The following is a 14984-nucleotide window of genomic DNA, read 5'->3' on the forward strand; positions in this document are numbered from 1 at the left end:
GCTTAGAAGACCTAAAAGCTAACTTTGTTTTCCTTGAGCAGATTCAGGAGCTACCTGTATTATATATATAAATACTTCACAAGAAAAGAGCAAGAGTGTCAAAAAGGCAAAAGAGCTTGGTAATTTGTAGAAAGTAACTTTGATCAAAAATACAGTGGGTTAATAGAGCAGTCTGAAGATGACATTCACGATTTTCCTGGTGATATTGTGCAGTGTACTGTAACAGTGGGTAACAATTAGACATAGCCAGTAGGATAACTGGATATTCAATCACTGAATTCTCATTCTTCTGAACACTTCAACTGTGCTGTAAACTTCAGAGACATTTTTTCAGCAGCTTTCAACAAGTTACTCTGGATTCATCATTCCTGAGACCTAATTGAGTCAAAATGCCAAGTGGGATTATTCTTTCTCAAAGCCTGGAGCCACACAGAGTGAACAAGTACATAAATCATCATGTGCATCCCCATACACCTAACAGTCCAGTCACTAACCAGAGTTTACAAAGGAAAACTCAACATGCACAGTCATTTTTTCACTTTTGCTACAAATTATGTAAAAGAATAAGCTACAAATAGTATCTGAAACCTGTTTAAACTCAGGGATAGTGATGCGGTGCCACAGTCCCAGGCCAGCTCACCACCACCAAGGCACCCTGACAAGTGTGGGGAACAGCTCCTGAATTTCACAGCAGGAGCTGAACCTTCGAGCCGCTGCCCTACAGCACGTTAGAGCTGTCAGCACAAGGAAGAGGGAAAGGACGAGGAGAAGGCTCTCTGAACGGCACCCAGGAACGAGCACATGCTCTGAACGGGTCACGGACAAAGCCACAAACACTCTGTGCTGGGGATTAAATAGAAAGAGTGGCTACAACCTGTCAACCAATGAGGAGCCAACAGGGCAGGAGCATCAGGCGGGATTAACAGCACAGGGACCAATAAGGATAAGGGGGAGGAGAGAACAGGTCACACGGGCCAATGGGGCCTCGAGGATTGGGGGATTGACAGGGGGGTGGGGCAATCAGGGATTGGCCCAACTGGGCATTGACAGGGAAGGGTCTGGAAGGAAGGGGCAGTGACAGGCAGGGAAGGTTTGGGGTAAGGGCTTGGGTCACAATGATAGGCAGCGTAGGGGAGGATACAACTTAGGGGCAATCCAACTTTGGGGGAACACAGGAATATAGGAACAAACCATTAGCTGTACAACCAGAAATTAAGAAACTATTAAAATGAACACATGCCGCAACACGATGGCATTGCAATACTGTCGCTGCCCGCTTGGCCCTTCACGCCCCGGCTAGCTCGTGCCAAGCGGGCAGCGGCAGGAGTGGGGAACCAGGCGAGCACTGTGTGGCTCGACCTGGAACCTCTAGAGCTCCTTTGGGCTTGGGCTCTATAGTGTGCAGGGCGACACGAGGTGCAGTAAAGGGAGAGAGAGTGCTCGGAGTCCTCCAATTTCCCAGGAACAAGTTTATTCCAGCAGCTGCAGGGAGAAGGCGATGAGGGACAGGGCTGGGATCTCGAGGAGAAAGTCCGAGCCGAGACCCTGGGCACCTCTGTGCGCCAGGTTTTAAAGCCCGTGGGCGGCTCATACAACAACCAATGATATGGCAGCAGGGGAGGTGTTGTAGGAAGGGGTTACAATACACAAATCCAATGGTAGGGACTTGGGGGAGGGAGGATAGCTATACAACCAATAGGGCATCGAGTAAGGGATGATGAGCAGGGAAGGAACCAGAACAAAAGGTGTGGTGTACATAGATTGATAGGGCTTGGGGGTAGGACCAAAGTGATGGATGGGGAACAATCTGGAAAGAGGGGAGAGGTTTACAATGACAGGCAACTGGGAACAAACTATATATGGGATAGTGGGGGAGTAACTGGGTCAAACCAACTCTAAGCTCAACGAAGGTGAACAAACATACTTAATGAAGATAAACTAACAGGCGGCAACATCTCCCCCTTTCTTTTTTAGAAAGAGGAGGTTGCATCGGCAGGAGGTGCAGAGGGTTCAACAAACCAGTCTTGGGGTACGGGAGAAGGAGGAGGTGAAGAGGGAGGAGAAGGAGCGCTAACAAAATTGACTTGAGGGGAGGGGGATACAAGATGTAAAACCGATTGAACTAAACATCTCTTTAAAACTGCAAACGCTATTAAAACGATGAAAACGATGAAAACAATCCATAAAACAGTCTTTAAAATGGACGAGAGCCATCCGGAGACCCCCCATCCCGAAAAAAGACTGGTGACCCAGTCATTAGTCTCTGGGCCACCAGCATCATCAGGAGCGCAGTGGTTGGCGCAACGATCGGGGTGGTCATCTTTCCGATGGCTCTTTCTGAAAACAAAACATACGAAAAGCATAGCTTTAACTGAAAAAGGTAGGTTGACGTAACAAAAAGGGGCTTGGGTTGTTTCCTCCTCCTCCTCGGGATGGGGGATGGCTCATCCGGACGTGACGTCATTGACATCCTCGACCCTATCTGGTGGCCTGCTTGGATGTCTGGGGACGTAAGGTTTCACCCATCTTTGTGGGATCCACCTTAGTCCCTGGGGCGAGGATATGCAAGCGTACCCCCGCCCCCAGGTCACCAGATCAAAAGCACCCAAGATCTTCTGGGTCTCAGGGTCCCGGACCAGCACTGGAGGGCGCTGCTGCAACTGGTAGTTCTTGTTGGTCTTGAAATACCGGGCCACTGGAGGGCTAGGGTCCTGTTCGGAACAATTGAGAAAGTTTAGCGTGTAAAGGGCTTTGCACAACCGCTCTTGTGGCGTGCAGCCCTTCACAGTCTCCCTTTGATGAGAAAGGACACGCTTGAGCGACTGATGGGCTCGCTCAACGATCGCTTGGCCGGTGGGGGAGTGTGGGATGCCTCTCTTATGTTCCACTCCCCACTCCTGCAGGAATTCCTCCAGTTTCCTGGAGGTGTATGCTGGGCCATTGTCTGTTTTTATTTCTTTGGGGACCCCCAGTACAGAGAAAGCCTGCATTAGGTGCTTACAGACATGCTCGGCTTTCTCTCCTGTGTGGGCAGAAGCAAAGACAGCACCTGAGAAGGTATCGATGGAAAGGTGTACGAACCGAAACCTGCCAAACTCAGGGTCGTGTGTTACGTCCATCTGCCACACTTCGCAGCTCCCCAGACCTCGAGGGTTGACCCCCGATCCCAAGGAGGGCATTGCGGTGGATTGGCAATGTGGGCATGTGGCCACAATGGCTCTGGCTTGATCTCGCCGCAGGTGGAATTGGCGGACCAGACCAGGCACATTTTGATGGAACATCTGATGGCTCAGCTTAGCTTGTTGGAACAGATCTGGGAGCTGAGCCATGGAAACAGGGGCAGCGAGGGAATCAGCTACCTGGTTTCCCTCGGCTACCGGGCCAGGGAGATCCGTATGTGACCTTACATGCATTACAAAAAATGGTTGCTTTCTGTGGGAAACAGCATATATTAGCTTAGAAAGCAACTCAAACAATTTCGGGTTTGAGACCTCCTTCAGAGCAGCGTGCTCTGCTCTGGCAACTACCCCTGCAACATAGGCCGAATCAGTGATTAAATTGAAAGGTTCAGGAAACCTCTCAAAGGCTCTGACGACTGCATCCAACTCAGCAACTTGTGGAGACCCTTCCACATATTGAATATCTGCTTCCCACTGCTGAGTTTCGGGATCTCGCCAAGTCACTACAGACTTGTGAGATGCCCCGGATGCGTCTGTGAACACAGTCAAAGCTTTGAGGGGCTTTCTGCTCCGCATTTCTTTTGGAATCGGTTCAAATTTAGAATTGAAAAATTTGTGGGCAGGGGCATGGACCAAAACTTGGCCTTCAAAACTATCTAAAGCAATCTGGAGTGTCTCATTCTCCCGAAGTAGTTGATTAAACATTTCTTTTGTCAGCCTATCTGGAGACGCTTTGTCCCGAGACAAGCTGACTGGTACTCGAACGCATGCAAAATCACATCCAGCCATCTCCCGAAGCCGAGCTCGAGCTCTCCCGATGAGCTGAGCCATCAGCTCCTGTGGCCGGATGATACTTTTGGACCTTTGATGGCTCAAGAAAACCCACTCTATGATTAAGAGGGGATCCTTAGAGCCCTGGTCCCACTGAAAAATCAGCCCACTGAGGTGTGGCATTCTCCCGAGTATGATGAATTCAAAAGGCAGGGTCGGTTCGTACCGATGTGCTTGCCTTTCGACAAGCGCATCCTCCACTTTCTCTAGGGCTTTCCTCGCCTCTGGGGTCAGAGTCCTGGGAGAACTCAGCTCTTTCTCCCCCTTCAAAAGTGTGAAGAGGGGGGCTAGGTCTTCCGTGGAAAGGCCCAGCCAAGGCCTGACCCAGTTTAAGGTCCCACACAGCGAGTGAAGGTCCACTGTTTATTAAAGATTGCTGTTTATTGCCAATTTTTGAGGCACAACAGTCCTCTCAGCAATCCGCAGACCCAGATACTTCCAGGGTGGCATCTGTTGAACTTTATCCTCCTGGAGTTGAAAACCTGCGGATGTTAAAACTTTAACCACTCGGTCAAGAGAGCGTGTGAGTAAATCGTCATGGGGGGCGCACACTAGGACATCATCTAGTGATGGATGATGACCTCCCCCATTTCGGCACGTACAGGAGACAGCAATGAGGAGACATACCACTGGCAGATAGTCAGCGAGTTTTTCATGCCCTGGGGCAATACCCGCCAGTGGAACCTCCTCATTGGGGCTTCTCGGTTAAGGGTAGGCACCGAGAAGGCAAACCGTGGGGCATCTTCAGGGTGTAGAGGAATTTGGAAGAAGCAATCTTTGATGTCAACTACTGCCAATTGCCAATTTCGAGGGAGCATGGTTGGGGAAGGCATCCCTGGTTGAAGAGGTCCCATGTCTACAGTGATCTTGTTGATTTCACGAAGATCGTGAAGGAGCCGCCACTTGTCTTTCCCCGGCTTACGGATTACAAATACCGGGGAGTTCCAAGGGCTGGTGGTCTCGACTATATTACCCTTCGCTAACTGCTCCTCCACGAGTTCGTTGAGCGCCTTCAATTTATCTTTCCTGAGCGGCCACTGATCAATCCAGACCGCTTCGTTAGTGGTCCAATCTAACTTCTGGAAAGGGCGCTCCACAGTGGCCGCTTCTAAAAATCCCGAGGGGTTTTCGGGATTTCAATCTTCACCCCCCATTGAGACATGAGATCCCTCCCCCACAAGGGAACCTGATAATCCGCAACGAATGGGCGTAAGTTTGCCAATTGCCCATCCGGCCCCGCAATTTGTACCACACTCTTTGAAATGCGAGCCAATTGGGTACCCTCTATACCCTGTATCTTCCCTGCCACGGGTTGCAACTCCCAATGTGACGGCCATCTCCTTTCGGGGATGATCGTCACATCCGCTCCTGTGTCAAGCAGACCTTTCATCTGTAAGGATTCTGCACCCTGCTTGACGCTGCAGTCTATGATGGGTTTATCCTCACCCACTACTTCTGCCCAGTAGACGCCTGGTGCGTGGTCGTCTACTGGGATACCCTCGGGAATGGGGATAAACTGGGCGATGATCTGGCCTTTAGGGAGGAAGTATGGTGGGTGAGTGCAGCGCGCCAGGAGAATGAGGTTCTCCGGACCACCTGGGAAGGTGATCGGAGAAATCTCAATCTCCGGGGGTGTGTGCTTGGTGTCCCCGATGGCAATATACTTACAGTCGTGTCCATTCCCTGGCTGGTTCTCCTCCAGTGGGTCCACAGCTACCACCGTCCAGTGCTGGGACCGGAAGAGGATGTCTTTGACGGTGATAAGGTGTCGCGTCCGGTAAATTTGCCACGTCCGATGATTCTTTCCCCCCACCTCCGCGATACCTGCCCCATTTTTTGCATCGCGCGGGGCAGGTTCGCGCCGCGCTCTCAGTTTTTTTGTTTTTTATTAGCTGTTCCCTCCAGTACCCTCTCCCCAGATCCATTTCCCACGAGCCCCTGGCGTGGGTGGGCGGTGGGACAGTCCCTCGCCATGTGACCCAGTTGTCCACATCGGTAACACTGAGTAGTTCTTGCTGGTGGAAGGATGAACTGGCCCGACGGGTGTTGGGTCACTGCCACTGTTGGTGTTCTCCTGGCCGCCTGTGGTGGTGGTGGTACCCTGGACGCCCCCACTAACGGAACTTTCTTCTCACATGCATCAATGAGGACGTCCAAGGTTGGCGGTGGATACATGGGCAAACTAAATATAACCTGTTTGCAGATGTCATTACAGTTCGCCTTAGCCATTTCTAAGACAAGCTGCTCTTGTAGCTCAGGTTTATCAACTTGTCTTTCTATTTGCTCCTGTAAACGGTTAATAAACACGGTAAATGGCTCATCGGGGAACTGTTTAATATTTGAGAAGTTGGCCAGGGGTTCCCCCCCTGGCAGGATGTTAAATACCTTCTCTGCGGCCTCCGTGATCTTAGCTAAGACAGGCCGTGGTAAAACCCTTGCCTGTTCTTCCGGCTTCCCCCAATTCCCTTCACCGCACAAGTGATCTATCGAGAGGGGGTTTTCATCCGCGTCAACCGCGGACTCCTCGCTGCGCAACAGCTCAGGAAGGATGGCCTCTAACGACTTCTTCCACCTCAGTTTCCACAGCCTATAATCAGCTGGGGAAAGGAGGCAGGCAAACAACTCTTTTAAGTCGTGGGGGACCATCTCGTTCGCGGAGAAGGTGGCTTTTAATAAACCCTTAAAGTATTCACTTCTGCTGCCGAACTCTTTCTGGGCTTTGCACAGCTCCCTCTTTGTCTGGAAGGAGAAGGGTTCCCATTCTCGGTACCTCCCTCCCCTTCCTCTAAAACTGACCGGTGCGGCAAAGGGAATCACTACCTGTTCCGGGTTCTGGTCCTCAGGCCTGTCACTTCCTGTCCCCGAAGCGTGGGAACTGGATGGGACAGTGTGGGAGCTGGGAGGAGGGACGTGGGAACCAGGAAGAGGGGCGTGGGAACCAGGAAGAGGGGCGTGGGAACCGGGAGGAGGGGCGTGGGAACCGGGAGGAGGGGCGTGGGAACCAGAAGCCGGAAGAGGCGGGGCTGGAGGACCGACTGAGGAGGAAGGCTGAAGGGAGGAGCAGCGGCCGGAAGGGGTGGGGTTTTGGGAGGTCACACTTTGGAGACACGCCCCTGAGGAGGAGGAACCACCCAAGGGGAGGTGGGAGGAGTCAGGGTAGGATGGAAGGGAGGGGCTAGAGAGGAAAGGGTTGGTCATTGAGGGAAGAAAGGGGTTCTTGGAAGAAGGAGCACAAGGGGGGGGTCCGACCATGCGGTCCCCACCATCTTGTGCCCTTTGGAGGCCATTTTGAGGGTTAGGAAAGGGGTCAGGGGATATAGGGGAGCATTGAAAACTGGGGGAAACTGAGGCACGGGGGTTAGAAGAGGAATCAGGGAACATGGAGGAGCCTTGGAGACTGGGGGAAACTGAGACATGGGGGTCTGAGGGTAAAAACTGGGGACTTGTAACCTGGGAAACGTTTAACTGAGGGTTGCTAACTGGGGAAACTGAGGAATGGGAAGACACTGGCAGCTTGGCCAGGGCTGCCAGGGCAAGGGTTCTGGGAGAGACGTGGGGAGCCAGGGATCCTGTTACCCTTGGGGGATCCCTGAACAGGACAACTTGCCCTGCAGGTCGCTCTGCAGGTCTCCCTCAACTCGGGATCAGGGGGAGAGGAACATGGGGATAGGGAAACTGGGGAAACTGGGGAGTTTTGTGGCGGCTGCTTCTGCATTTTCTTTTCCTCTATTACAGCAGACCGAATTAAAAAAAATAATGTTACAAATTTTTCAACCGAATTATCACCTCCATTAACTATCTCCGTTAATTTTGATCCAACTGCATTCCAGAATTCTACAGAATTTGCTTTGTCTGGGGTCACATTTGGGAAATGCAGGAACAGCCATCTCACAAACCTCTTTACCCTCCCACGAGAAAACTTCTTATTCCCCCCCTCAAGGGTACCCACAACTTGGTAAAAGACTCTCTTTTGCTGTGCCGAAAGACGTGCTCCCATCTTGTCAGCCCTGGCACAGCAATCCCACCGCCCCCTGCAACCAAACGACAAATCAACGAAATAAAAACACGGGTCCGGACCGGGCTACACACACACACTCCCCCCCGAGGGAGTTTTCACACACTGGGCGCCCCCTCGTCCCACACACAGGGACCCCTCACCCAAGTCCGGACGACTGTTGCAGGCGACGTCCACACCTCCCGAGGCGACCGTCTGCACGTCTGACGGCTGCCGCCTCGACCTCTGGGAGCGCAACTCGGCAAAAACGAGTCTACTACTACCAGAGCAGCTGCCGCTCACAGTCTCTGTGAAATCCACTGGAATTTGTAGATCCACCAACCTCTCCAGGGGTCTCCACGCCTCGCAAGAGGCCCCACGTTGGGCGCCAGCTGTCGCTGCCCGCTCGGCCCTTCACGCCCCGGCTAGCTTGTGCCAAGCGTCGGCGGCAGGAGTGGGGAACCAGGTGAGCACTGTGTGGCTCGACCTGGAACCTCTAGAGCTCCTTTGGGCTCGGGCTCTATAGTATGCAGGGTGACATGAGGTGCAGTAAAGGGAGAGAGAGTGCTCAGAGTCCTCCAATTTCCCAGGAACAAGTTTATTCCAGCAGGTGCAGGGAGAAGGCGATGAGGGACAGGGCTGGGATCTCGAGGAGAAAGTCCGAGCCGAGACCCTGGGCACCTCTGTGCGCCAGGTTTTAAAGCCCGTGGGCGGCTCATACAACAACCAATGATATGGCAGCAGGGGAGGTGTTGTGGGAAGGGGTTACAATACACAAATCCAATGGTAGGGACTTGGGGGAGGGAGGATAGCCATACAACCAATAGGGCATCGAGTAACGGATGATGAGCAGGGAAGGAACCAGAACAAAAGGTGTGGTGTACATAGATTGATAGGGCTTGGGGGTAGGACCAAAGTGATGGATGGGGAACAATCTGGAAAGAGGGGAGAGGTTTACAATGACAGGCAACTGGGAACAAACCATATCGGGATAGTGGGGAGTAACTGGGGCAAACCAACTCTAAGCTCAACAAAGGTGAACAAACATACTTAATGAAGGTAAACTAACAGGCGGCAACAATTTGTGGCCAATTTAAAATAAATGGCAGTATTTGGTTATTTCCTTTTGGCTGCTGTGAGTTTTGCAAGTAGTAACGTACTACTGTTTCCTACAGTCCATTTGTCTTTTCTTCCTAAGCACTCATCTCTCCTGTGCCAAAGAAAAGGAGAATTAAAAACAATTCATCTGTGTAAAGAGTTTGCAGGTGTTAACTTGGTGTTAGCAATACTTTATGCTATTACTGCTGAATCCACAGGTCTGCACTTTTAGCAAGATGTTTTACTGAGTTCTGTGGAATGTAACTGGTATGTAGATAACCTGTTTTTCACTAGAGAAGCTTTGAGCCAGCTCTGAATTTTTCTTTCAGTTAGTTCTGTATTTCTAACAACAGCAGGGCAGTATCAGCATGACAAAATCTCAGGAATTTGTGGGGGGTTTTCTTAATTTATTTCTAAAACTTACATATTAATCTTACTCACAATTCTTTCTACTTCCTTCTATTTTTCCTTGCCTGGTTTTGTACCACCACTTTATAAATGAACAAAGCATCCATCAAGGTGTTGAAGGGAGGTAGAATCCAAAGACACAGATTTGTTTGGGGCCAGAAGAGAAACCCAAATGGGGATTATGGAGCTTCTAGACATGCAGACACCTCTGGGTGCAACCACCTGAAAGCAGCACGTTGGATAAAGAACTGTAACCCTAAATCCTGGAGGCAGAAGGGCTAAAGGCCAAATCTATGGGATGTAGCCATGGCCAGTCCCCAGCCACGATGAGGAGCACTCTGATCCAAGGGCAAACAGCACAACTTCTTCCCATCCATGGGCACCCTCTGCAGCTTCCCCTCTTCTCACTGCCATCCCAAAGCTTCTCCTTTTGGGTGAGCCATCTCCCCTGTCCTCTGAGAGAGTTAATGGCTGGAATGTCAAAGGTTCAGCTGTGAAATCATGCTTAGAAGGCAAAGCTTTCTCTTTTACCCAGTGGAGAACGATGGTCAAAGTAGAGCAGCACCCCAAAGTGACATGCTGACCTGGAATCCCAATCTCCTTGCCTTACATTTTAATTTTCGCGTGTCTACCACACAAGCAAGCTACTGAGCTCTGCAGAAGGGCAAATGGAACAAGAGGGGAAGGTTGTTACTATTTTGGGTGGCTTTTTGAATGAGTTGATGATAGCCAAGAATTGATTTCATCATGACTGGGGCAAAGTACTTGTTATGCATTCACAACTCCATTCACAACTCAGCCACCAGCTCCAGTTATCAGATTGTGAATTGTTCTAGCAGAAAGATCAAAAACTCTCAGAAATATTTTTATTTTGACACATTATTGGAGGGGAGGAATTTTTTCTTCACACTGTCACAGACTGGAAGCTTTTTCTTGAATGACTTGGTTGCTAGTTTTAGATGTATTTCCCTTTTCCTTGCAGATAAGAGATGAGGACAGCGGCTACAACAAAAATCTGTTTTGCATTCCTAAGCATTATGAAGAGGATTTAGAAAGAGTCTTCATTCCTCACGGACTCATCCTGGACAGGTATGAGGGTAAACAGGAAAGAACAGGGACAGTGATGCCCATTTTTGTCCCTCCAAATGAAAAAAGCCTGAGGTCCTGCCCTGTGCAGCCCATGGGAAACGGGGAAACTCTGCAGCCCTAACACTTCTGTCCTAAAGTCTGGGATAAGAGGGGGTTTATGGAGAGGATTCCTCTGCAAGCCCAGTCAAGCTTCCATGTTCCATCACCTCTCTTGAAGCCCACCTATCCTGCAATATTTGTGTTTATGGGTTAAATTTGCTTATGCTGTGCAAATACCTAATTTATTTTCCTACGACTTGCTGTGCTCACAATTTGCTAGTTAGAAAAACTTAACAGCAAGATCAGAATTTTTACTTGAACATTGCTTAATATATGCACAAACAGCTCTGATATACAGAACACTTTCCAGAATTGCCTTTTTTTTCCTTCTTTCTCCCAGGACAGAGCGTTTGGCTAGAGATATCATGCAAGACATGGGAAGTCATCACATTGTTGCACTCTGTGTCCTTAAAGGAGGCTATAAATTCTTTGCTGATTTGCTGGACCATATAAAAGCACTGAATCAAAATGGTGATAAATCTGTGCCCGTTACCGTGGATTTTGTCAGAATAAAAAGCTACTGTGTGAGTGACTTTCTTTTCTTTGGAAAATTGACTCTCTCCATAGACTGGCATTCTAAATACTGGTGGTTTGTGTGAGAACCCCCCAAAAATGGAGTTTATGTGTACATTCTCTTCAAATTACATACTAAAAAGGAACTGATTTACTGATCTGCCCCAAAGGGTGGATATTATATATTCACTGGGATAAACATAGCAGAACACTCAAGATGACAAAGCCAGGGGCAGATCTCCAACTCCTTCCTCTTGCAAGAAGCAAGAGCAGCTCACCTTTCAAACAAATCCAGGACAACACTTTGGGGGGCATGCTTTATGTGACTTCCATCTCTTCTTTCTCCTTCTAGAATGAGTCACCTGCAGAAAAAATCAGTTTTATTGGTGAGGAGCTGTCTACACTAAGTGGGAAGGTATGAATTGGCATCTTCAGCTTTTAAAGGAAAACAACTCTTCTTGTGTGTTTTCCAGGAAATCCATCTTTATTGAAGATTTTGATACTGCATACTTCCAGTCTCTTAACACTGATTTAAAATGCTGGGCTTTGAAGCAGTGAATAATTCCCACTGATCTCAGTGGAAACTTGGAGTGATCAGCAATGAGTGCTCCCAAAGGTCCTATTCCCCATTTTATCCCAGAACCCCCAGAAATGAACCACACTCACCTGACTCATTCAGTGCCTCTGGAATACTGGTGCTGTACACAGAGCAATATACAGACCTGACACAGGTGCCTTTAGCACCATATTTAAGCTTTCAGAAATACTTACAAAAAGACTCTTCAGTAAGCACCAAAGTCAAGTCAGTAGTTCAAGTGACAATCTCCTTTGAAAATCAAGGCAAATTCCTTGTAACTGAGGGTTTTAGTGTGCTTTTCTTGGCTGTTTGGTTTGCTGAAAATTGCCATTTAAGTATTTTTTTTTTCTTTTCCTTCCTTCCCTATGTAATCTCTTCCAGAATGTGTTAGTAGTAGAGGTAAGTAATGACTGAAGGAGGGGTGGAATGACACAGATTCTTTTCTCCCTTCTTTTCAAATGAATACATATTAGATATAAAATAATAATTACTGAAGTTAGTGGGCTGCCAGGTTGGTATGCTCTAATTTAATCCACTGACAGTCTGGTTTTCCTTTCAAACTTGAAGGATAATTCATTTTTTTTATCACTTTCAGGACATTATTGAGACTGGTAGAACAATGAAAGCACTGCTTTCAAAACTAAAAGACAAGAAACCAAGGATGGTAAAAGTTGTAAGGTACAAGGATATAGCTGCTAACTAACATATTCAAATCATTTGGGTGAATAGTCATTGTATGCTGCCAAGTGCTTGTTTGGCTTGAAGTTTGGGGGGGAGAAAGCAAACGCAGGAAGCAATCCTTACCCAGCTGTGGGAAAATTAAGTGTTTCTTAAACTGGGAAATTTCCCTGTGCACTACCATCTTCACTGCTCAAATTAATAAAGGAAGGTTTGATGGCTCTTTCTATGGTGTCCATAAAGTCTGATGGATTCCCTGTTTCTTACTTTATGGCTGAAGGAAATTGATGTCTTTCCATAAGTTTTCTAACGTCGCCTCAGTTGCCTCAATGCTGGAATGACAACACTCAGAATATCCCTTACTATCCTCAACTCTAGAAGTTTCCAGAATCTAAGAGTCTGTCAGCACTTGGAAGATGACTTCAAGCAGCATTCTAGATCTGCTTGTAGTAGGTCTCTAAAAGGAAATTTTGTGGAATATCCCTGTGTCTGTCAAGTAATCACAATGCTTTATAAAAACAGTTGCTTTATGCACCAGTTATTCAGACAGGCCTTCTAGGGACTGTCCAGGAGGTTCTCAGTTTCTTCTGAAGGGCACAGGCAAACCAAGACTAGATAAGATTTTGCAGAAGAAATGTCCTTTTCTCCCTCCCTCCCTCCCCACTAAAATCATTCCCAGCCACTTGGACATGCTTCCCCCTCTGTGCTGTTCCAGTGTCCTGAGGCATTGCTCCATGGAAGGGCAATGACCTGAGACCCAGGATTGGAGGGAACTGAATACAAACTAGAGCCACTTGGACATAAAGAATGAACCTAGATCAGAGCCTTTGCTTCTCCCTCCACGACAAGGCTGAACACTACTGCTTTCTGTGAAATAATCTCACTGCCTTAATTTAATGGCATGATTTTAGAAGCTTATGGGGAGGTGTGGCAGAAGGGAAGTCTACAGCTTAGACATATTTTAAAAACCAACCTTCTCTGCTCTGCCTTACAGCCTGCTCGTCAAAAGGACATGTCAGAGTCCAGGTTACAGACCAGACTGTAAGTACCATGTTTTTCTAGTATTTTCCAAAACACAGTCTTACCATTTCCCTTCAGGCAAGCACATCTGACAACTGCACAGAAGTTTCATGAAGGCCAAGAGAAATGGGGAGAAACTACATAAAAACTTGTGAACTGATGTCCAGCTATGGCATCCTGAGGCCTCATGACCACCTTCTGTTTTTCCCCTGGCTGGCCTCAGTGCAGGTTTAGCTATTTGATACACAAATTTAACTATTTAGATAGCAGAAATGAATCAAACCTTAACTGTGTGTTGCTTTGCTTTGGCCCTGGAGGACATTTGTTTTGACTCTGCATTATTAAACTTGCCTTGTTTCCAAACTGAAAAGTCCTACTGAATCACGGTTCATCTACTTTCACTCAAGTAAAATCTCATTCCTTGTCTCTTCTCCCAGGACTAACTCATAACCAGGTGTTAAACAATTATTTTGTTAATAAACAGAATTCTCTTAACAACCTTAATTATATTACTGACTGATGGGAATGGTTTAGATTCTAACCTCTGTCATCAATTTATAGCTCAGATTCTTAAGGAAGCACCCTGAAAGAGATGATGTCTTTTACTCTTAGCTCAAGTGTGTGTTGAATACAAACTCTGCATTTAAAAGCTGCTTACACCACTGAAGGATAAAAAGAACTGTATTTTCTTATAGATACAGGCTTTGAAATCCCAGATCAATTTGTGGTTGGATATGCTCTTGACTACAATGAATACTTCAGAGATCTAAATGTAAGTACATGCACATTCCTCCACTGCCAAGTATCAGGTACCCAGCAAGAAGATTTGCTTCTACTCAGAGCTTCTCAACAATTACAAAACCTTCAACTCCAGCTAGAAACTTCCAATAAAGGAGCAAAACCATTTTTAAGGTGCCGAGTTGGTAATGCAGTGTAGGTGCATGAGAAATGTTTGTGCTTCACCTTTTTATAATTCTACTCCACAAGTCTCACGGCTCAGCCATGCTGCAGAACATTCTGGGCCCCCAGGATGGTGAGCAGCACACAATCTGTGACCCCATCTGAAAATAACTTGTCATTTGACTTTGATTGGATATTTGTCTGACTTAGTTCAACCCTATGTTGCTCTTCAGTCACCAGGTCTTTAAAGCAGCCCTGCAGGGACTCTGTGTGAAGGTTTTCCATACACTTAGGGATAACATGTCTTACATCTTACATGTCTGTAAGAACTCTTCCCTTATTCCATTACAGCTTCTTCAGGCTGCTCAGAGTAGTGGCCTTGGAAACATCATAAACTGATAGGGTTGATCATTTTTCCCTCCTTTGTTTTCCAAAGTACTTCCTTAATTCTGTTTAACTGGGAAAGTTTTTTACTTCAAAGCCTTTTTCCTAAGACAAACCAGTCCTGCTGAAGACACAAACAGTCTGTGCCATTGCTCAGCAGCATTAAGGAGCATGCAGTAATTTAAGAAACCTAAGTTCTTTCAAATATATCAAC

The 14984-nt window shown here is 47.7% G+C and overlaps 1 protein-coding gene across 1 annotated transcript; it reads left to right on the forward strand.

The window, feature by feature from the left end:
• The first annotated feature begins 10156 nt into the window (after positions 1-10156).
• LOC147645790 (hypoxanthine-guanine phosphoribosyltransferase-like) lies at positions 10157-14474 on the forward strand. Its single transcript, XM_086874222.1, has 5 exons — positions 10157-10599; positions 11039-11222; positions 11564-11626; positions 12384-12466; positions 13461-14474. Exons 1-5 carry the CDS (start codon positions 10448-10450, stop codon positions 13576-13578), a joined length of 600 nt encoding a protein of 199 aa, XP_086730348.1. The 5' UTR covers positions 10157-10447; the 3' UTR covers positions 13579-14474.
• Positions 14475-14984: the final 510 nt, after the last annotated feature.

Source organism: Cyanistes caeruleus, unplaced genomic scaffold (assembly GCF_971803275.1).
Source record: "Cyanistes caeruleus unplaced genomic scaffold, bCyaCae1.hap1.1 HAP1_SCAFFOLD_171, whole genome shotgun sequence".
Lineage (NCBI taxonomy): Eukaryota > Metazoa > Chordata > Aves > Passeriformes > Paridae > Cyanistes > Cyanistes caeruleus.

Coding starts and splice junctions, on each gene's coding strand:
- LOC147645790 (XM_086874222.1), top strand. CDS start 10,448: ATGACTTGGTTGCTAGTTTTAGATGTATTTCCCTTTTCCTTGCAGATA. Junction 10,600..11,038: donor CACGGACTCATCCTGGACAG/GTATGAGGGTAA, acceptor TCTTTCTCCCAG/GACAGAGCGTTTGGCTAGAG. Junction 11,627..12,383: donor TGTCTACACTAAGTGGGAAG/GTATGAATTGGC, acceptor TATCACTTTCAG/GACATTATTGAGACTGGTAG.